The sequence below is a fragment of the Entelurus aequoreus genome, linkage group LG22 (genome assembly GCF_033978785.1).
Source record: "Entelurus aequoreus isolate RoL-2023_Sb linkage group LG22, RoL_Eaeq_v1.1, whole genome shotgun sequence".
Lineage (NCBI taxonomy): Eukaryota > Metazoa > Chordata > Actinopteri > Syngnathiformes > Syngnathidae > Entelurus > Entelurus aequoreus.
Window position 1 is genome coordinate 19267943 of NC_084752.1, and position 23292 is coordinate 19291234.

At 39.6% G+C, this 23292-nt stretch overlaps 2 protein-coding genes across 2 annotated transcripts in view; one reads left to right on the forward strand and one right to left on the reverse strand.

Annotated features, from left to right (window-relative positions):
- The window catches only part of LOC133639450 (target of Myb1 membrane trafficking protein-like), an 862139-nt gene that overhangs the window by 35539 nt on the left and 803308 nt on the right, over nt 1-23292 (forward strand). The window lies entirely within an intron of this gene.
- On the reverse strand, nt 18526-21899 carry adra2c (adrenoceptor alpha 2C). The gene has a single exon (XM_062033512.1). The coding sequence runs from the start codon at nt 21656-21658 to the stop codon at nt 20327-20329; it is 1332 nt and encodes a 443-aa protein (XP_061889496.1). The 5' UTR covers nt 21659-21899; the 3' UTR covers nt 18526-20326.

Consider the following 23292-nt stretch of genomic DNA (forward strand, 5'->3'; position numbering starts at 1 on the left):
AGGCCTACTGAAACCCACTACTACCGACCACGCAGTCTGATAGCAATCTTAACATTGCAACACATGCCAATATGGCCGGGTTAACTTATAAAGTGCAATTTTAAATTTCAAGCTAAACTTCCGGTTGAAAACGTATATGTATGATGACGTATGCGCGTGACGTCAATCAATGAACCGTAACTATTGGTACACCATTGAATCCAATACAAAATAGCTCTGTTTTCATCTCAAAATTCCACAGTATTCTGGACATCTGTGTTGGTGAATCTTTTGAAATTTGTTTAATGAACAATGAAGACTTCAAAGAAGAAAGTTGTAGGTGGGATCGGTGTATTAGCGGCGGACTACAGCAACACAACCAGGAAGACTTTGACTCGGATAGCAGACGCGCTAGCCGACGCTAGCCACCGACCGCACGGATGATCGTGGTGAAGTCCTTCATCCTTCCGTCGATCGCTGGAACGCAGGTGAGCACGGGTGTTGATGAGCAGATGAGGGCTGGCTGGCGTAGGTGGAGCGCTAATGTTTTTATCATAGCTCTGTGAGGTCCCGTTATACTAAGTTAGCTTCAATGGCGTCGTTAGCAACAGCATTTTTAAGCTTCGCCAAGCTGGAAAGCATTAACCGTGTATTTACATGTTCATGGTTTAATAGTATTGTTGATTTTCTGTCTATCCTTCCAGTCAGGGGTTTATGTATTTTGTTTCTACCTGCATTTGAGCCCGATGCTATCACGTTAGCTCCCTAGCTAAGTTAGCTTCAATGGCGTCGTTAGCAACAGCATTGTTAACCTTCGCCAGGCTGGAAAGCATTAACCGTGTATTTACATGTGCCTGTTTTAATAGTATTGTTGATCTTCTGTCCATCCTTCCAGTCAGGAATTTATTTATTTTGTTTCTATATGCAGTTAAGCACAATGCTATCACGTTAGCTCCGTAGCTAAAGTGTTTCGTCGATGTATTGTCGTGGAGATAAAAGTCACTGTGAATGTCCATTTCGCGTTCTCGACTCTCATTTTCAAGAGGATATAGTATCCGAGGTGGTTTAAAATACAAATCCGTGATCCACAATAGAAAAAGGAGAGAGTGTGGAATCCAATGAGCCAGCTTGTACCTAAGTTACGGTCAGAGCGAAAAAAGATTTGTCTTGCACTGCATTCTAGTCCGTCACTCAAACGTTCCTCATCTACGAATCTTTCATCCTCGCTCAAATTAATAGGGTAATCGTCGCTTTCTCGGTCCGAATCGCTCTCGCTGCATTGAAAACAATAGGAAAATATGAGGAGGCGATCAACTGACTACGTCACGCTACTTCCGGTAGGGGCAAGGCTTTTTTTTATCAGAGACCAAAAGTTGCAAACTTTATCGTCGTTGTTCTATACTAAATCCTTTCAGCAAAAATATGGCAATATCGCAAAATGATCAAGTATGACACATAGAATGGATCTGCTATCCCCGTTTAAATAAAAAAAAATAATTTCAGTAGGCCTTTAAGGTATGCATTATTTTCACGAACCGGCTTTCTACGTGTGGCAGATAAAACAGCAAAAAAAATGAGCATGAAAAATTTGCATTTAGCTACAATTTTGCACGTTACCATTTTATATGTCCACTAATGTGCACTGTCCCATGTACTATAACAAAGGTGTAGCAATATACATCTATGAATAAGCTTATTGCTGTGTTTAGTGGGACAGGCAAAAGTTAAATTGGAGAAAATGAGGTAGTTTATAAATTAATTATTGTTTCTGTGCGGCCCGGTAGCAAATGCGTCATGGACCGGTAGCGGTCCCCGGACCGGTGGTAGGGGACCTCTGCCCTAGAGCAGCGTTTTTCAACCTTTTCTGAGCCAAGGCACATTTTTTTCATAGAAAAAATCCCGAGGCACACCACCAGCAGAAATAATTTAAAAATGAAACTCAGCAGCCGATATTCACAATAAAAAGTTGTTCTCGCAATTTTTGGATATGAATTCAAACCATAGCCAAGCATGCATCACTATAGCTCTTGTCTCAAAGTAGGTGTACTGTCACGACCTGTCACATCACGCCGTGACTTATTTGGAGTTTTTTTGGTGTTTTCCTGTCTGTAGTGTTTTAGTTCTTGTCTTGCGCTCCTATTTTGGTGGCTTTTCCTGTTGTGTTGGTATTTTCCTGTAGTAGTTTTATGTCTTCCTTGAACGCTATTCCCCACACTTGATTTGTTTTCGCAATCAAGACTATTTAAGTTGTGCGGACGCTATCCTTCTTTGTGAGGACATTCTTGATTGTCATGTCATGTACGGATGTACTTGTGGACGCCTTCTGTGCTCCACATGCTGTAAGTCTTTGCTGTTGTCCAGCATTCTGTTTTTGTTTACTTTGCAGCCAGTTCAGTTTTAGTTTTGGTTTTGCATAGCCATCCCTAAGCTTCAATGCCTTTTCTTAGCAGCACTCGCCTTTTATTTATTTTTGGTTTAAGTGTTAGATACCTTTTTACCTACACGCTGCCTCCCGCATATTGTGATCACGACAAACCGTGTTCTCGACGTCTACAAAGCAATTAGCTACCTGCTGCTACCTACTGATGTGGAAGAGTATAACACGGTTACTCTGCGGCGCTCTAGAGAGCACAGACACTAAACAATGGCACATTTGCAGATTATAATTGCTGGTTTGCAAAAAATATTTTTAACCCAATTAGGTGAAATTACATAATCTCCCACGACACACCAGACTGTATCTCACGGCACAGTGGTTAAAAAAAACACTGCCCTAGAGGACACAAGATTATACAAGTATTCATCTGTACAACGCACAGTGTGAGTTATATTCTTTGGGTATGCTGCTGACAACTCTTTTTTTTTTTTCATTCATGTGACAAACGTAACAATCTCGTAGCCTCTGTGAGCTCTGTAGACACATTGTCCTGTGTACTTACTACTTCTACTGGGTAGAACAGACGGCCATAGCTTGAGCTTTGCTGCCACCTCGCTGCAGGCTTGGGTATCGTTCTAACATGAATATTAGAGTGTGGCCACAAATAATGACATTTTTTTCCTGCTGCTCATACTATTTGAGAAACATTGCAGTGTATGAACAAATTGGATTTAGTTCCCTTTTTCACCTCAAAGTTTAAATGATTCGACACAATTCCGATCACCAAATCTTTAATTGTTTGATAGCTAATTATTATTTAATTATTATCTACACCGACAGATCAAATTAGTATAAATCTCAAGAAAGGGTTTTGCGAGTTGACACTGACTTTCACCCATGCATTCCAGTGCTTGTTGTGTAGTTAGTTATATGGGTTTATAGTTAATATTGTTGTTCATTTCTTTCCAGTAATACTCGTAACATGTACAACAAACATTAAGAGCCTGATCTGCTAAGAAGTTGTGCTAAACAGCGTGTGCAAACTATAAAATTGTGTGTACTATTAGTGGGCGTGTTGCGAGTGATCTACTAAGATAGGTGTCGGCAACCCAAAATGTTGAAAGAGCCATATTGGACCAAAAATTGAAAAAAAATCTGTCTGGAGCCGCAAAAAATGTAAAGCCTTATGTGTTAAAATGATGTGTGAGTGTTAAAATGAAAGCAACACATGATGTAAGTGTCTATATTAGCTATATTAGACTACTCTCAAAATGACTCTGTGTCGCAGGCTGATGCAAATCTTAATTGACAGAAATATTGAAATGTAATATTTAAAAACATTACTAAAACGGAGGCTTTTCAGAGGGTATGATAACTCCTGGAAATGACTGGCTTAGAATGGCCAAAGGTAAAGATGTGCGTGTTCAAGTTGAAGGAAACGGAAACTACAAATAAAATGAGCTCAAATATACCTAAAATACGAGGCATAATGATGCATTATGTACATACACCTAGCATAAATCTATTTGGTCTGCAAGGCTCAATTAGCTTGCAGACCAAATATTTCTGATTAGCACTCCACACAAGTCAATAACATCAACAAAGCTCACCTTTGTGGATTCACACACAGCATAAGACGTTTGATAGACAAAGAAGAAGAAGAAGAAGAAGAACGGACTTTGTCATTATATTTGCATATAACGAGATTAAGGACTCCAACTTAAGGTGCGGTAGTGTGAACAAATATGGGGTAAAAATAAATACATAATAAATAGAGACAAAGAAGGAGTGGCATAAAACACGTCTTTCTGTGGTAGCATCAAGGTAAGTTGTACATGTAAACAAACTACGGTGCGTTCAAGGACTTCTGAAATCTGCACAAAATGGCAAATACTCTCATCAGTGAAGCATGTTTTATGTAAACAGTGGGATGGGGCGGCATAGCTCGGTTGGTAGAGTGGCCGTGCCAGCAACTTCAGGGTTCCAGGTTCGATTCCCGCTTCCGCCATCCTAGTCACTGCCGTTGTGTCCTTGGGCAAGACACTTTACCCACCTGTTCCCGGTGCCACCCACACTGGTTTAAATGTAACTTAGATATTGGGTTTCACTATGTAAAGCGCTTTGAGTCACTAGAGAAAAGCGCTATATAAGTATAATTCACTTCACTTCACTTCACTTCATTTCTAACAATTGGGAAGGTTGGTGTCATGTTTGTCCTACAGAAACCATATTAAAACATTATTTTTTTTTCCTAATCTTTTTCCATTTTTATACATTTTTGAAAAAGCTCCAGGGAGCCACTAGGGCGGCGCTAAAGAGCCCCGCGTTGCCGACCCCTGTACTAAGACAATTGAAAAGTGGTGCAGACCGCCGTAATTAAATGAGGTTTTTGCACTTATTTGTGACGATCTGTCACTTCACTTCTGGTTGTGGTTCCTTGTTTGGTGTTTGTTTCTTGTTGGCGCTCTTATTTTTGTTCACCTTCCTGCTTGTCTCCCTGAGCGCTCGTTTCCCTCACCTGTCCCTGATCGGCAGCCCGGCACACCTGGTTGCAGTTGCCAATCAGGCGGCTATTTATGCCTGCCTCGCTTGTTCCTCAGGGCTCGAGGATTGATTATGTTTGGGACCATTTGCATGCATGACTGCTTCGCACTAATTTTTGAGTATATTAAAAGACTCTTACCTGCACGTTGTGCTCCTGTTTCCTGCATCCCAAGGTCACAACTACCGCAGCCATGCAGGTTCCTCACAGTATTACTGGTATTATGTGTCTTCCACATTCATGTTACAATAATTTCCCCTCGGGGATTAATAAAGTATTTCTGATTCTGATTCTGATACTCTCCAACCGGTGTGATGTTGTTTAACGAACAGCACACATCTATAATCTGTCTATAAAGGCAATCTATATAAACTATGTGTTTATATAGACGTGCTGCAGCAAGGTTGTGAACCATCCCAACTGCAGTGCATGTGTTTGGCAAGACTCAAATGCAAAATAATGCTTATTTAAAGATGTTTTTCATATAGGAGTTATTTTGGTAACACTTTAGTATGGAGAACACATATTCACCATTAATTAGTTGCTTATTAACATGCAAATTAGTAACATATAGGCTCTTTATTAGTCATTATCAAGTACTTATTAATGCCTTATTCTGCATGGCCTTATTATACAACCAGGAAGACATTAATAAAGTGTTTATCCTCAATAACCTCAGAATTATTGCTTATTAGTAAACCTATCCATAACCCTTATATGTTCCCCTAGTGTCCAAATAACTCAAAATAAAGTATTTGTTTCTTTAATAAGCATGTGAATATGTTCCCCATACTAAAGTGGTACCGTTATTTTATATTGACATGTTTACGAAATGAAGAAAACGAACATCATTAAAAAACTCCAGAAGACATCAAAACACATTAATTGAATTATATTTAATTAGCCACTTAAGTCACCCAGCAGCTGTAAAATAATAAATGATATGTCGAATATAATTTCTATTTATGATGGTAAAAAAATTGTTGATTCTCTTTTCCATTGTCTGTCACCTCTTTTTTCATAGGTTTGTGATCATTTGGTAAATTTTTCCGGACTTTTCAGACGTGCTAAAAAAGTCGGAAAATAGTAGACCAATGATCAGCCTTGATGGATCACACTGCCTGTGCTAAATAATTAACATTTGCATTTTCTCCTCCCAGTATTGTGGGCGTTCTGATAATCAGCATATATATTATGCACATTCATGAAGACAGACACGCTAAATGGATTGTGCTCCTTATTGTGCTCACTTAAGAGACCCAATCCTCTGCTCACAAGTTTAGTAAATCAGCTTTGTGTGTCATATCAAGTTTGCACTAATAATACACGTAAACCTTTAATAAATCAGGCCCTGCAGTAAATGTAGTGATTTTCTTCGTGCTTTATTGCGATTTAAGTTAGTGTTCCGTTTAGTGACCTCTCTTAATTCTCCTTGTGAGGCAAATTCATTGCGAGGTCAGTGTTGCTATCCCCCCAAGGGTGGACTAGCCATTGGGAGTCCCGGGTGTTTTCCCAGTGGGATCATCAATAATGGACTGATGGAAGGCTGTTTTATTTATCTATCGATTGATTTTTTTGCAGCGCCTTGCCTTGGTAACTATGGTAACCTTACCGGACTGACACGGATAGTTGCCAGTTGACGATGGATTGGGCCAGTCAGTGGCTTGTCTGTCAAGACTACCTGGCCCTATATGAAATGCTACAGAGTCCCTAACATACATGCTTTAGCCCTCCCTCTTCCAAACATATTAATATTGATGATGAGCAGTATATGTACTATGGTTGTACGGTATACCAATATTAGTATAGTACTGCGATACTAATGAATCATATTCGGTACTATACCGCCTCTTAAAAGTATCGGTCGGCCATGTATGCTTCTGTAACGACTTGATAGCACGTACAATTTTTTTTAATGTATATTATGTTTATAAACTCAGGAAATATGTCCCTGGACACATGATGACTTTGAATATGACCAATGTATGATCCTGTGACTACTTGATATCGGATTGATACCCAAGTTTGTGGTATCATCCAAAACTAATGTAAAGTATCAAACAGAAGAATAAGTGATTACATTTTAATAGAAGTGTACATAGAACATGTTAAAAGAGAAAATAACCAGATATTAACAGTAAATGAACAAGTAGATTAATAATTCATTTTGTACCACTTGTCCTTAATAATTTTGACAAAATAATAGAATGGAAAATGACACAATATGTTACTGCATACGTCAGCAGACTAATTAGGAGCCTTTGTTTGCTTCCTTACTATTAAAAGACAAGTTGTCTTGTATGTTCACTATTTTACTTAAGGACAAACTTGCAATAAGAGACATATGTTTAATGCACCGTAAGATTTTTTGTTAAAATAAAGCCAACAATGCAATTTTTTTTGTGGTCCCCTTTATTTAGAAAAGAACCGAAATGTACCAAAAAGTATCGAAATAATTTTAGTACCGCTACCGCTGCTCCCAGTCTGTGGAACGCTCTCCCTGACCACATGAGGGCACCTCAGACTGTGGATGCTTTTAAAAAAAGGCTTAAAAACCCATCTTTAAAAAAAAGCCTTTTTATAGATTTTTATAGATATGCATGCTGGTTCTAGCTATTGGGCTGTTTCTAGTTGTATATTTTATTTATTTTTTATTATCTTTTATTATTATTATTATTATTACTATTTTTTATTTTTTTTTACACTGTGGCACTTTGAGGTTGTTTGCTCAACGTAAAGTGCTTTTTACAAATAAAATCTATTATTATTATTATTATAATATGTACAGTATATGTATATTTATATTTTGGTGAGTCAGTCAGTCTGGACCGAGAATTCTAGGGCCACATTTTTGTCCCAGTCCACTATTGATTGCCCCGATAAAGAGATTAATTCTTAAAGCAGGATCAGGTGTGACCATTTTTCTGTGATTCAAAAATGTCATACCACACTGCATATCAAAACTAGTGATACAACAAAAACATATATTTGTATCGAATTGAATGCAGCTATAACAACTGAAATTTCACATAAGAAGGAGGACGTGTGAAGTGAATTAATTAACTCGTATTATGTTCTACATATGGTAAATGTTTATATTCAACTTGGAGAAAGCGTACCACCAGGTATAAGTAAATAATGGTTGAGCCCATAATAAATTAAGGAGTCTTAGATGGACATTCGCATGTGGACTGGAATTAGCTCTCTCACGAGAAGAAGCAATAACACCAGGCTTCGGAATGCAAAAGTTATAGCTATCCTGGAGGAGAGATTCCATGCTTATTTTAACGTCAACCTACAAATTATGGTATACATCTGTTGTCTTCCCAGTCAATTACACATGGTCAGGTTGTACTATCCTGAATTAACACACACCCAGACAGAGGAAGAAGGAATATAAGACTCTGGTTCGGCTCCTGCAAGTTAGGAGTCCTTCATTCTTGACCTGAGCTCCTCCAGGTACTGCATACCTGTAAAATGACGCTCGCTTGCAATAAATAAAGCAAATTTTTGTTTAGCAAAGCGTCTCCGACGTCTCTTTCGATCCAGCCACAATGGCATGTCACCCTTTTGTCTGGACAAGGATGACAAGACCAGAAATACACATCACGTGTAAGTTTGGTGTTGCGATGCAACTCCACAAGCTCTGGTATTGTGTGAATAAAACTGGAGGACATTTTGGTCTATATTGTCACTTTTTGTTCGAGAATTTTATTGGACAATTACCTGCCAGCAGATAACAATTGCATATCCATGCCAAGTATTCCACATTTTGTATGTTCAAGTCAAATGTATCCAAAAAGTTCCGTAAGTAAATATAATGGAGTAAATGTTGGATGTTACTACCCAACGTTCGAAGAACTCCGGCTTATTAGTGATTCCCACAGCCCAAAAAAAGTCTGAGGGCTATAGAGCGTTTTCTATTCAGGCTCCAGTACTCTGGTGGCCATGGATGAAGTGCTGGCTGTCCAGAGTCGGGACCCGGGTTGGACCGCTAGCCTGTGCATCGGTTGGGGACATCTCTGCGCTGCTGACCTGTCTCCACTCGGGACGGTTTCCTGCTGGCCCCACTATGGACTGGACTTTCGCTGATGTGTTGGATCCACTGTGGACTGTACTTTCACAATATTATGTCAGACCCACTCGACATCCATTGCTTCCGGTCTCCCCTAGAGGGGGTGGGGGTTACCCACATATGCGGTCCTCTCCAAGGTTTCTCATAGTCATTCACATCGACGTCCCACTGGGGTGAGTTTTTCCTTGCCCGTATCTGGGCTCTGTACCAAGGATGTCATTGTGGCTTGTGCAGCCCTTTGAGACGCTTGTGATTTAGGGTTATATAAATAAACATTGATTGATTGATTGAACTCTGAAACTAAAGTTAGATTGTATATTCCTGATTGTTTTCCTGATTTTACAAGTACAACGCATCCCAGCTACACCTGGGTTCTATTAACACAGATACGAATGTATAAACGACAGATATTGCCCTCCAAAATAGTCTCTCTCTTTTTGATGAAATAACATTAGAGGAACTCCTGCGGCATGTAAATGGGACAAAACAAACAACATGTTTACTTGACCCACTTCCTGGGAAACTGATCAAGGAGCTCTTTGTAATATTAGGACCATCAGTGCTAAATATTATAAACGTTATCACTGTACTCTGTACTCAAAAAAGCGGTTATTCATCCTCTGCCCAAAAGACCTAACCTCGATTCTGACCTCATGGTAAACTACCGGCCGGTGTCCCACCTTCCCTTTATCTCGAAAATCCTCGAAAAAATTGTTCCACAGCAGCTAAAGGAACACCTAGCGTCTAACAAGCTCTGTGAACACTTTCAGTCCGGTTTCAGGGCCAATCACTCTACGGAGACAGTCCTCGCAAAATTGACTAATCATCTATTGCTAACTATGCTACTGCTTGATCTTAGCGCTGCATGCGATACCGTCAATCATAATATTTTATTAGAAGGTATCACATCTGCGGTCCCCTTCAAGGTTTCTCATTGTATCCCGATGGGTTGAGTTTTTTCTTGCCCTGAGGTGGGATTTGAGCCGAAGATGTCATTGTGGATTGTGCAGCCCTTTGAGACACTTCTGATTAAGGGCTATATAAATAAACTTTGATTGATTGATTGATACAAACATTTTTGTTGGATTTTAAGAAGGTTACACAATTTGTGTAAGCATTTTTTTTGCAAACCACAATCAAACTGAAATATGTCGTTCTTTAGCTGATCAAAAGTTTCTGACCGTAACCTTTAAAAGCTAAAATCTAAACATGTGGATTCAATCAAATTTTTGCCATGATGTCTTGATGGCAAAGGCAAGAAAAGCTTTCTCTCTTTGAACCTTCTTGGATTGTTAAAGCCGCATAGATAAGACCTCTCGCAATGTGCCATTGGTGCTGAGGTTGGACGCTGTAAGACAGTCATTTTAAACTTCTTGAAATATCCTGAGGGTTAATAAACAAAAAAGTCAAGTGTTAAACCCCCCCAAAATTCACCGGCCCTGAGTTGTAAGATCTGATTGGCTGTCCATCAAAACACAGGATGATCTTCAGCCCAAATTAAGGTTGTCACCGGTGAAACCAAATAGCCATGAGGCGGCATCTGCGAAAGAAGAGTTTTAAAAACAAGGTAAATCTTTAAAGGCGCCACAAAATGCCTGTTTGGATTTCGTACAAGGGCACCAAATGGGGGACATTGAAAGGTGGACAAAAGCTACATTTTCTGATGAAAAATAACGTAACCTTGACGGTCCTGATGGCTTCCAACGTTACTGGCACGACAAGGAAGCTCTACTTAGAACCTTCTTAAGATCCAACAGAGCAAAATGGAAATTCTTGCAATGTTTCAACTGGTCTAAAATTTTGATCCGGATTGATCAAAATGTTTTACTTAAGTACAGTAACTAAGTATTTGACTATACTTTACAACACTGCTAATCGAGCAAAACAAAATACTTTCTGAACAGACAACTAGCATTTTATCAATTAAAAATATGCTGGCAAAGCCACCGAACACTAGAATGTTTTATTGCACAAGAAGCATTGCTTAAACAATGTTTATATTTTTAAATAGAACAGAAGTATGTGTATCCTTATTCGATCAAAGTGTATCGGGGACCAGAAGTTGACTGTTTACTAACACCATATTCAAATTTAAAAAAATAATAAATCAATTATTTAATTATTAATACATTTTTAAAATACATTTTAAACTGTACATTATTTGCAAATGTAACATTTTTAAAATAATTTCTAAACCAAAATAATTTAGTAATAACTATGTACGAGAACAAAAAGAGCCAATACAATATTTAAATATAGTGTATCACAAAGCAATTGATGATATTTGGAATGAAATGGATTTAAAGGCCTACTGGAATGACATTTTTTTATTTAAACGGGGATAGCAGTTCCATTCTATGTGTCATACTTGATCATTTTGCGATATTGCCATATTTTTGCTGAAAGGATTTGGTAGAGAACATCGACGATAAAGTTTGCAACTTTTGGTCGCTAATAAAAAAAGCCTTGCCTGTACCGGAAGTAGCGTGACGTCACAGGTTGAAGGGCTCCTCACATTTCCCCATTGTTTACACCAGCAGCGAGAGCGATTCGGACCGAGAAAGCGACGATTACCCCATTAATTTGAGCGAGGATGAAAGCTCCGTGGTTGAGGAACGTGAGAGTGAAGGACTAGAGTGCAGTGCAGGACGTATCTATTTTCGCTCTGACAGTAACTTAGGTACAAGGGCTCATTGGATTCCACACTTTCTCCTTTTTACTTTTGTGGATCACGGATTTGTATTTTAAACCACCTCGGATACTATATCCTCTTGAAAATGAGAGTCGAGAACGCAAAATGGACATTCACAGTGACTTTTATCTCCACGACAATACATCGGTGAAGCACTTTAGCTACGGAGCTAACGTGATAGCATCGTGCTTAAATGCAGATAGAAACAAAATAAATAAGCCCCTGACTGGAAGGATAGACAGAAGATCAACAATACTACTATCAGGAGACACCGAACCAAACACTGGACCTGTAACTACACAGTTAATGCTGTGCCGCCTGTCGAAGCCTAGCAATGCTGTTGCTAATGACGCCATTGAAGCTAACTTAGCTACAAGACCTTGTCAGAGCTATGATAAAAACATTAGCGCTCCACCTACGCCAGCCCTCATCTGCTCATCAACACCCGTGCTCACCTGCGTTCCAGCGATCGACGGCGCGACGAAGGACTTCACCTGATCATCGATGCGGTCGGCGGCTGGCGTCAGATAGCGCGTCTGCTATCCAAACCAAAGTCCTCCTGGTTGTGTTGCTGCAGCCAGCCGCTAATACACCGATCCCACCTACAGCTTTCTTCTTTGTAGTCTCCATTGTTCATTAAACAAATTGCAAAAGATTCACCAACACAGATGTCCAGAATACTGTGGAATTTTGCGATGAAAACAGAACTGTTTGTATTGTGATACAATGTGTCCGAATACTTCCGTTTCAACCATTGACGTCACGCGCAAACGTCATCATACATAGACGTTTTCAACCGAAAGTTCCCCGGGAAATTTAAAATTGCACTTCATAAGTTAACCCGGCCGTATTGACATGTGTTGCAATGTTAAGATTTCATCATTGATATATAAACTATTAGACTGCGTGGTCAGTAGTAGTGGGTTTCAGTAGGCCTTTAATTTCTGATGAATTTAAACAATACACATTAATCATACATCAGTAACCACATGTGGAACTATGTTTTATTTGAAAGTAATTCAAACAGAACCTTATTCATTACACAGTTAAACATGGACATCTACAATATTTGACCGCTTATAAAGCCATTTTTTGGTGACCCGAACCAGCCACCTGTGATACAACATAATAACCCTTAAAGCAAAAGGGACATTACTTATGATTTTTAAAAATGTCTATTTAAATTAACAAATATGCTTAAGTAATGATTAACATATTTGACAGGCAGTGGAAGATCATTAACCAGCGTCTTCCTCGTCTCATTTTAACAGGGTGTTGCAATATTTTGCAAGATTTTGGATTTGGGTGCATCTTCCAAGCAAATTAGCATTAGAAAGCATGACAAGTTAACATTAATAACAGTTGAACTAAAGTAATACAATTCTTAGTATTACAGTGGAACCTCCAAAGTCAAGCCCGGTCTTTTTCGTGATACTGGTTGTTTTTTAGGTTATTTCAGTTTAAAAGCAATGTTTCACATTTAAAATGGTACAATGATTCACCTGGTCCAGGATGAAACTATTGCCATTACAAAACCTTTTGTAGCTCTATGGTACAGTGATTCTCAAACCGTGGTACGCCAAAGAAAAACTTGAAGAAAGTACAGTGTTTTATTTTCGTATATTCAAACACAGTGTTACTGTTCAAGCTGTGTGTAATGTTACAGTGGCCAAAAATGTGAAATATACCTGTTAAATAAAATATCTGCCTTGTATTTAATAAATACTTAGCCTTACTGCGCTACTGTGTTTTAACATTATGGTCGTACTCGGAGAGCCAGGTGTTCTCTGAGGTGGTACTCAGTGAAAAAAGGTTGACAACTACTGCCATAGGCGATTACACAAACAAACACAAATTAAAACTACTGTGCAGATGTTTTCTGTCATCTAGGAGCATTTTAGAGTAAAAAGAATTAAAGGAGCTGTTTGCAACCTTTACTTTTTACCTGCAATCTTTAGAGGGTGCTTTGTGTGTTTGGCCAGCTAATGGGATGTGAATCTTACAACAACTCACAATTTCAATTCTTGGTTTAACGGTTCTCGATAGATACCAATTATTGTAATGTATTATAAAAAACAAAATCATAATATTGTGATTATTATTAAAATAATATAACCTTTTTTTTTAAGCAGGTTACAAAAGCTCTTGGCTGCTGACATATGACGTAAGTACAGAGATGGCCTAAAAACGTCTTTTTAAAAAGGCTCTTAAAATGTTCTTAAAAAAGAACAAATATTTTTGAAATTGAAAATGATTAATCAATTTATAATCGGAATAGGTAAGAATCAGAATTTGAATGCATTTTTTTCAGCACCCTTAGGAACTACCGTTAGCTATCATTGAATGTATCGTAACAACAACAAGACTGCAAATTGTTATTTTCCTTTCCTGGACTGATGGTGTTTGTGTAGAATATAAGTTGCTGCGTACTTTAACTTACAATTTGATTTTAAATGTTAATCAGCCACGCCTTCGTTGAGAGCAAATGTTTGGTCGTACTTCAGTTTCTACAATTTCCCGGGTAAGAAAGAGCTTGATATGTGACACATTTAGTGTGCAAAATTAAAACCAAGTAAGTAGGGATGAGACGTTTAAAAACAAGTCGAGTCTTTAGAAACGGCTCTTCTAAGTAAACGATGAGAACGGATTCCCAGTTGGGAGTCATTTGCTTGCGTGACATCTTTATATGAAATTTACCCTCAGCACGATTGTGCACCACCTTTATTGCTGTACCAGAGAGGAGAAGAAAACGCCTGGAAAAAGGTTGTTCAGCAGGTAGCGTTGTACAGTTTTGTATTCGCATTTTTCAACATGCACAAATGTGTATTTTAGTTTATTCTAATTATATTTGTATATATATTGTATCTATCCCAATCTTCTATTTTGTAAATAAATAAAGTACAGTAGACACAGGCATTTATCAACAATATTATTTGTCCATGTGGCTGGGGAGGACATGTTAAAATTATACATATTAATTCTTATTTTTTCAATATACTTTTTCTGTATTGTTGAATTGTTAAGGAGCACATTTAGTCTGCATGGACTTTTGTCCGTAGCAAGCAAGGTTTCAATTGTGCCACAAAGCCGATGTTTTTTTTTTTAAAAGGGAATAACTGGACAATGCACAATGGTTATCTAATAGTCAAAGTGTGGGGATATGAACACCTTACTGGAATGTATACAATAAAAACACAAACAAAATTAAACTAAAATAATATATTTTTTTAAACTTTGCATTGCTGGAGTAAGTATTGGTGGAATGTGTAAGTTAGAAATATTCTAATATGAATATTATCTTATAACTGCTACCAGTGATCATTACCTTGATATTTAAGTAATGTAACTAAATGTAACACCAGCTCTTTGACAGGAACGGCTCCTCAAGATATGGCTCTCATGAAAGAGCCATTAATCCCATCTCTAAAATCAAGTACTTTTTGAACACTTCAAATGGCCAGGCCCACATCACTCGGAGCTAAAAGCCAAACAAAAAACAAAGTTATGGTCACATTTCACTAAACTTCCAGTCAACTCTGAACGGGCTAAACAGATAACTAAATCCATCACCTGTTTCATTTAATTTCATAATGTGCAAGTTAAGCAAAAGTAAATTTTACGGCTTTACCAAAAATTTGCCTCTGTGTATTTACAATTTTAGAAACCTTTTTTTTTTTTTTTTAACCCAACCAGTTTTAATTTAAGTAATATGACAATTACTAAGAACCCTTTAACTTAACTTTATGCTGTCTATCATAAAGATGAATGTAGTTATTAGAGGTATCCTGATCACATATTGATATTGAAGTGAATTAACTCATATTATGTTTTGCATATGGTGAATGTTTTATATTCACCTTGGAGAAAGCAAACCACCAAGTTTAATTAAATAGTGATATTTCATTTTGAGCACATAAATAGATAAGGCCCCTTAGTTTGATATTCGCAGGTGGATTGGATCACTTCTCGTAGGAAAAGAGGCTCTAATTGGGACTTCGGAATGCAAAAGTGATAACCATATCCTTAAGAAAAGACCATCTGTCTAGCTCAATGCCAGTATATGAGTTATGACTTAAAGCAGTTTTTTTTCCAGACACACACGAACATCTCCTTACATGGCTAGGTTGTGCTGTCCTGACTTAGCACACACCCAGATAGAAAAAGAAGGAATATATACAGTAACTGATGGTTTGGCTTCTCCAGGTTAGGAGTCCTTTATGTGTCTCTTTTGATCCAGCCGCACTACCGTGTCATCCTTCTGTCCGGACGAGGATGACAAGACCAGAAATACACTTCAACATCAGATATCAGTCCAAATTAAGTTAAAAAAAAAAAAGAATCGGTTTATATCAACTTGCATCTAATATAAGCTCCGATACAAGCGGTCCTTCAGCGTCTTTACTTGTGCAAAATTCGACAGCCAGTTAAAGGCCTACTGAAATTATTTTTTTTAATTTAAACGGGGATAGCAGATCCATTCTATGTGTCATACTTGATCATTTTGCGATATTGCCATATTTTTGCTGAAAGGATTTAGTATAGAACAATGACGATAAAGTTCGCAACTTTTGGTCTCTGATAAAAAAAAAGCCTTGCCCCTACCGGAAGTAGCGTGACGTCACAGGAGGAAGGACTGCTCACATTTTCCCTTTGTTTTCAATGCAGCGAGAGAGATTCGGACCAAGAAAGCGACGAATACCCCATTAATTTGAGCGAGGATGAAAGATTCGTGGATGAGGAACGTGAGAGTGAAGGACTAGCGTGCAGTGCAGGACGTATCTTTTTTCGCTCTGACCGTAACTTAGGTACAATGGTTCATTGGATTCCACACTCTCTCCTTTTTCTATTGTGGATCACGGATTTGTATTTTAAACCACCTCGGATACTATATCCTCTTGAAAATGAGAGTCGAGAACGCGAAATGGACATTCACAGTGACTTTTATCTCCACGACAATACATCGGTGAAGCTCTTTAGCTACTGAGCTAACGTCATAGCATCGGGCTTAAATGCAGATAGAAACAAAATTAATAAACCCCTGACTGGAAGGATGGACAGAAAATCAACAATACTATTAAACCATTGACATGTAAATACACGGTTAATGCTTTCCAGGCTGGCGAAGCTTAACAATGCTGTTGCTAACGACGCCATTGAAGCTAACTTAGCAACGGGACCTCACAGAGCTATGCTAAAAACATTAGCTATCCACCTACGCCAGCCAGCCCTCATCTGCTCATCAACATCCGTGCTCACCTGCGTTCCAGCGATCGACGGAGCGACGAAAGACTTCACCCGATCATAGATGCGGTCGGCGGCCCGGAGACGGAGGAAGTCAAGGTGAGGTCTGCGGCTAGCGCGTCTGCTATCCATCTCAAACTCCTCCTGGTTGTGTTTCTGTAGTCCGCCGATCCCACCTACAACTTTCTTCTTTGCAGTCTTCATTGTTCATTAAACAAATTGCAAAAGATTCACCAACACAAATGTCCAGAATACTGTGGAATTTTGAGATTAAAACAGAGCTTTTTGTATTGGATTCAATGATGTACCAATACTTCCGTTTCAACGATTGACGTCACGCGCATACGTCATCATACATAGACGTTTTCAACCGGAAGTTTAGCGGGAAATTTAAAATTGCACTTTATAAGTTAACCCGGCCGTATTGGCATGTGTTGCAATGTTAAGATTTCATCATTGATATATAAACTATCAGACTGCGTGGTCGGTAGTAGTGGCTTTCAGTAGGCCTTTAACATTTCAATGTCCTCCAATAAGCAAACAAGTTTCACCTTTTCTCGTGTTTTAGTGAAAACATTTACAAAACGTAAACATGGTAGGATATAGGCTACTAGCAGCTAGAAGCTACTGTACCCAACAGCTAAGCACACAAGCTAGACATATCTAATAAGTGTCCTTAATTGAACAATACTGCAGTCTAAAACACCGCATTTGTCAACATGAACAAGCGTTAAATAATTACAGTTGCAAAAGGAGCGTATCAGAAAGTATCCAGGAACACATGTGTCCGCATTATTCACTTCACAGAAGAAAACAAATTCTACTCCACTTCAAAACCATAAATGTGTCATAGGGTTTTCTAAAATTTAACACTACGAACTATCAAAAGTATATAATATGATTTGTGCTGATATCGCATCTGATTAATACCGCTATCGGCCAATACACAAGGCTCCAACATTGGTAGCCTATCTGATGTGAAAAAGTTGTATCGGGACATCCCTTGTAGCTATTTCTGGAATTGTCACCTTTTGCTACCGAAACTATTGATTGTTAGTTTGAATGGAGAATCGGTTTGAATTGGGAATCAATTCTGAATCAAATTGGCACCTCAGTTAAGTTGAAAAATGAGTTGTTGTAAGAGTCAAATCTTTTGTAAAAATGTTGACTGCTGACAAACTTCCCTGGTCATTATATTGCAAGTCATTATCCATTATGCTTTAAACTACTAGTTACCTTTGACTTGTTAAAAAAACAAAACATTTATAGTGTTGCGTATCTCAAGTAGCCACACTCTGTCTCATGTTCTATGGTTATCATCATACTTTTTCTCTTTGCCATAATTGGTACCTTTTTCTGATGGCATGGCAGAAAACACATATAAGCAAATTGTGGAGTTAATGTAAATATTCTTACTAAGCTGAAGCATCACAGGATTATTTTCAAGTGTTTTTTTTTTCTCAAATGGTTGAATTCCAAACTGTCCTTTAAGAGCGTTTGACTTTGGAGCGCCCACTCTGCATACATACTTACTCAAAGCATTGAGCAGAGAACTTAAAATTGCAGCTCAAAGAAACAAAAACACGGTTTGCATAAATGAAGAATGCATCCATGCGAAGCACAGTTGAAACCAAATTTATTTGATCGTTTTGAATGTGCAGAGGAGTAAACACTTGTTCTCGTTAGAAAGGAACAGAATGTCGGTGCGCCATCAAAATCCACGAGCGCATTGTTCATTACGCAATCAGTGCATGTGCGTGATAATGAGGCACCGCACTATAATATTGCACTGTTTCCACGTATTTACAAGAAAAGAGAAACAATTAACCTAGGGCTATAAATGTAAAGATGAAGATCTTGTAAATGTGTAGAGCAAGGGTGTCAAACTCATTTTAGATCGGGGGCCACATGGAGAAAATTCTACTTCCAAGTGGGCCGGACTGGTAAAATCACGGCACGATAACTCAAAAATAAAGACAACGTCAGATTGTTATATTTGTTTAAAAATAGAACAAGCACATTTATGAAAATGTACAAATGTCGTTGTTGGTTTTTTTTACACTTACATGTTGCGGTTAATAATGTATTTGTCGTTATTTATATTTTCTGAATAAATGATGTGATATTGTTCATCAGTTATCACTCATTGGTGGTAATTTTCAATCTATCAAGATTAAAAAATTATATCGAAATCAAATTACAGGATGTTATTTATGTAGTTTGATCATTTTCCTCGACCGATGTACTAATATCATGTGGTTGATTTTGTACATATGTAGCATCATCTACAAAGATACAAATAATTGCAATTGCGACATCCAGTGGACACATTTAGAACAGCAGTTTCTTCCATCCAAAAATTTCAGGTACATTTTTATACTTAGCAAACTCATCCCGAAAACCTGTTCTCGGGCCGTATGTTTGACACCCCTGGTGTAAAGTCTAAGAGTGTGTAATGTGCATTGGCGTGTCTGCCTGGAGCAGCAGGCGATAAAAGTGAGAATTGAGATCTAAGAGGTCGTCAATCTGGTTGACTTTGGTGGCGGAAAAGACAACATTTGTCTTATGGCAAATGGAGGATAAGAAAGACACTTGAGCAGAGTGAACCAGCCCCATTGGCAAATGTAGAATTATACTACACATCACACACACCGAGTGGCAGTGAAGATTAACACACTTCAACAACGCAGGTCCACATGTTACTTTCAGTCACCTCTTTCTCCTCCACGCAAACATTTTTCCCACACACGGTGGGAGATTCAGTTTGTCCGTCTGCCGCAGCAAGGATGCAGTGTTCCATCCCAACAGATGTCCAGTATGACGATTACTTTTTTTATGTTGCCAGTCAGTCCGCACGTGTAAGCTTGCCATTTAAATTGTATACGCAGCCAGAAAAATCCCACTCAGGCGGAAATATGACTTATTCAGTAGTGTTTGTTTCTTTCCCTTTTGCCACTGAACCAGTAAGCAAGGAGCCCCTTTGTCCCATTGGAAACAAAAGTAGAGTCTGAGCCACGGAAGATAGGTGGTCTATCCATTGTCCTATAACAGCTGTGTGGAGATTGTCGTTAAATTCAATATACCCTTCGTCTCCTGAGCATTTCACCCTGGTGCCTGCATCACAGTGAGTGTTATGAGCCGGCTTATTGTCCTTTAGAGAAAGAAAGGGGACAATCACAGCCGGGGGGTTTTAGCTGGAGCAAACATTTGCATGTAAAAAGTTGTCTGACATTCACTGAATCAAAACAGCATTCGAAACCCCTTTCCTGCACTTTTAGTTCAGACCTTTAATGCATCCCTTCATTCTGAGTGCAATCCCCGGCAGTCAAAGGTGTGAACGCTCCCCGGCCAGCACTTTTCTCTGCAACTCTGAAGTGCTCAAATAGGAAATCTGCAGGATGAAGTGGCTATGAAAGACAATCAGAAAGAGCGTTTCCACGACTTACAGAGGATCTTCTGGAAAGCTCTGCGGAAGTCCTGGTTGAAGATAGTGTAGATGACCGGGTTTAACGAGCTGTTACAGTAGCCGATCCAGAAGAAGAAATCGAACAGAGTGTCCGGGACCTTGCAGAGGTCCCTGCAGATTCCGTAGAGGCTGTAGGTAAAGAAAAAGGGGAACCAGCACACGACAAAAACCCCCATGACAACAGCCAGGACGAACGTAAAGCGCTTTTCTCGCGCGGCTGACACTTTCTTCCGGTTGACCGTGCTTCTGCGTTTGCGGCGAGAGGAAAATAGCTCCATGGATTTGGAACTGGCGCATGACTTTCGACTGGATAATTTTGAGGCCGAGCTGCTTTTTCGGCTGGACTTTCTGTCCTTCCGGTCGCCGTGGCGGTTTTTGGACGATGAGGAACTTTTTTTGGGCTTCTCGTCTGACGAGCTGCTGTCATCAAAGTCGTCCTGGTGGTCGGAGTGTGGATTTTTGGACGTGGTTTTCAAAGTGTGCTCCTTGCAGTGGCCGTTCTCGCATTCCTGCTCTTTAACACTCCCGCCGCGGTTCGACTTAAACGAATCGGTTTTGCCTTGGTCGGTACCGTTTTCCTGCGTCATATCCACGTCCCGTTTCTTCTCTGACATGGTTCTCGTTCTGGTCTTTGCCACTTGGTAGATCCGGATATAGACCAGAATCATGATGACACAAGGGGCGAAGAAAGAGCCGATACTTGAGTAAAGGATGTACCAGGTCTCATCATTGAGAATACACTGGGGGCTGGCCTCGTTGTTGCTCCTGTCCAGTGATATCAGTGGAGGGAAAGAGATAACAGCTGAGATCAACCAGACCACCACGATCATCCCTTTTACTCTCTTTGGCGTTCTCTTCAAGTTGTACTCGACCGCCTGTGTCACTGACCAGTAGCGGTCCAGACTAATAGCACAGAGGTGCACAATCGAGGAGGTGCAGAACAAAACATCCAGTGCCAGGTAGATGTCACACCAGATTTTGCCAAAAAGCCAATAGCCCATGAGTTGGTTAGCCAGAGAGAAGGGTATGACCAGGGTGGCCACCAGTATGTCTGCACTGGCCAAAGACACCAGAAAAAGATTCTGGGGCGGTTTCAGGGCTCTGCTGGTTAAAACAGCAATCACCACCAACACATTGCCGACTATTGTAAACAAAATGAGAAAACTGACAAGTCCGACCAGACCCCAGATGGCGAGAGGGCTGTATTTGCTCTGAGAGGTGCTGTTAGTGGAGATGTTGTGAGCCTCCGTTGCCTCCTCGAAAGCTGAGATATTTAAGAAATCCATGCTGGCGTCTACTTGATCTCTGCTAAAAAGTCAAATGTAAAACAAAAAAAACAAAAAACATCCAATGTCATTTTTCTTGTCTTTCCACTCGCTGATCGTCCGCATCCTCCTTTAATGAATTCAAAACTAAAGAAAGGCGTTAATAAAAGTGTTAATTCCAAAAAGGCGCAGGGTGCGCCGCAGCTGAGTGTCCATGGCTAGAGAGCGGACTCCCCTCTGAGCACGTCCTCTCTTCCCTTGCCTGCTTCAGCATCTCTCCTCCTCCTCCTCTTGCTCCGCTCCCCCGCGGAACGTTTGTGGCTGGGAAGGAGCGGGGCAACCACGTGTCGGGGAAGGAGGGAGCTGCTGCGCCCCACAGACGAGATGAGAGCGATAATTGGAGAGAGAGAGCGATGAAACAGACTAATACGATACTTACCTTCACCGCAAGTCGTTTATTTATTTGATGCGGACTGAGGACGTGCCTCTGCACAAATCCACACATGGATTTTACATATTTGCAGCGGCGCGCATGCAGCTGTGAAAAGAGATTGCCAGCCTCACTGGAGGTCACACTTGCTGTCAAGGCACTGCTCTCTTTTCCCTTCTAAGCGCACACTGGAGGTCACTATTGCAGCAGCCAGCTAACGCTCACAAACATTCGAATAATAATCACGCGCTTGCTTCTACAGGTTATTTATGCAGACTGTATAGACCAGGGGTCGGCAACCCAAAATGTTGAAAGAGCCATATTGGACAAAAAATTTAAAAATAAAAATCTGTCTGGGGCAACAAAAGAATTAAAAGCCTTATACAGGTAAAAGCCAGTAAATTAGAATATTTTGAAAAACTTGATTTATTTCAGTAATTGCATTCAAAAGGTGTAACTTGTACATTATATTTATTCATTGCACACAGACTGATGCATTCAAATGTTTATTTCATTTAATTTTGATGATTTGAAGTGGCAACAAATGAAAATCCAAAATTCCGTGTGTCACAAAATTAGAATATTACTTAAGGCTAATACAAAAAAGGGATTTTTAGAAATGTTGGCCAACTGAAAAGTATGAAAATGAAAAATATGAGCATGTACAATACTCAATACTTGGTTGGAGCTCCTTTTGCCTCAATTACTGCGTTAATGCGGCGTGGCATGGAGTCGATGAGTTTCTGGCACTGCTCAGGTGTTATGAGAGCCCAGGTTGCTCTGATAGTGGCCTTCAACTCTTCTGCGTTTTTGGGTCTGGCATTCTGCATCTTCCTTTTCACAATACCCCACAGATTTTCTATGGGGCTAAGGTCAGGGGAGTTGGCGGTCCAATTTAGAACAGAAATACCATGGTCCGTAAACCAGGCACGGGTAGATTTTGCGCTGTGTGCAGGCGCCAAGTCCTGTTGGAACTTGAAATCTCCATCTCCATAGAGCAGGTCAGCAGCAGGAAGCATGAAGTGCTCTAAAACTTGCTGGTAGACGGCTGCGTTGACCCTGGATCTCAGGAAACAGAGTGGACCGACACCAGCAGATGACATGGCACCCCAAACCATCACTGATGGTGGAAACTTTACACTAGACTTCAGGCAACGTGGATCCTGTGCCTCTCCTGTGTTCCTCCAGACTCTGAGACAAGTTACTTTGTAACGCGTTACTGTAA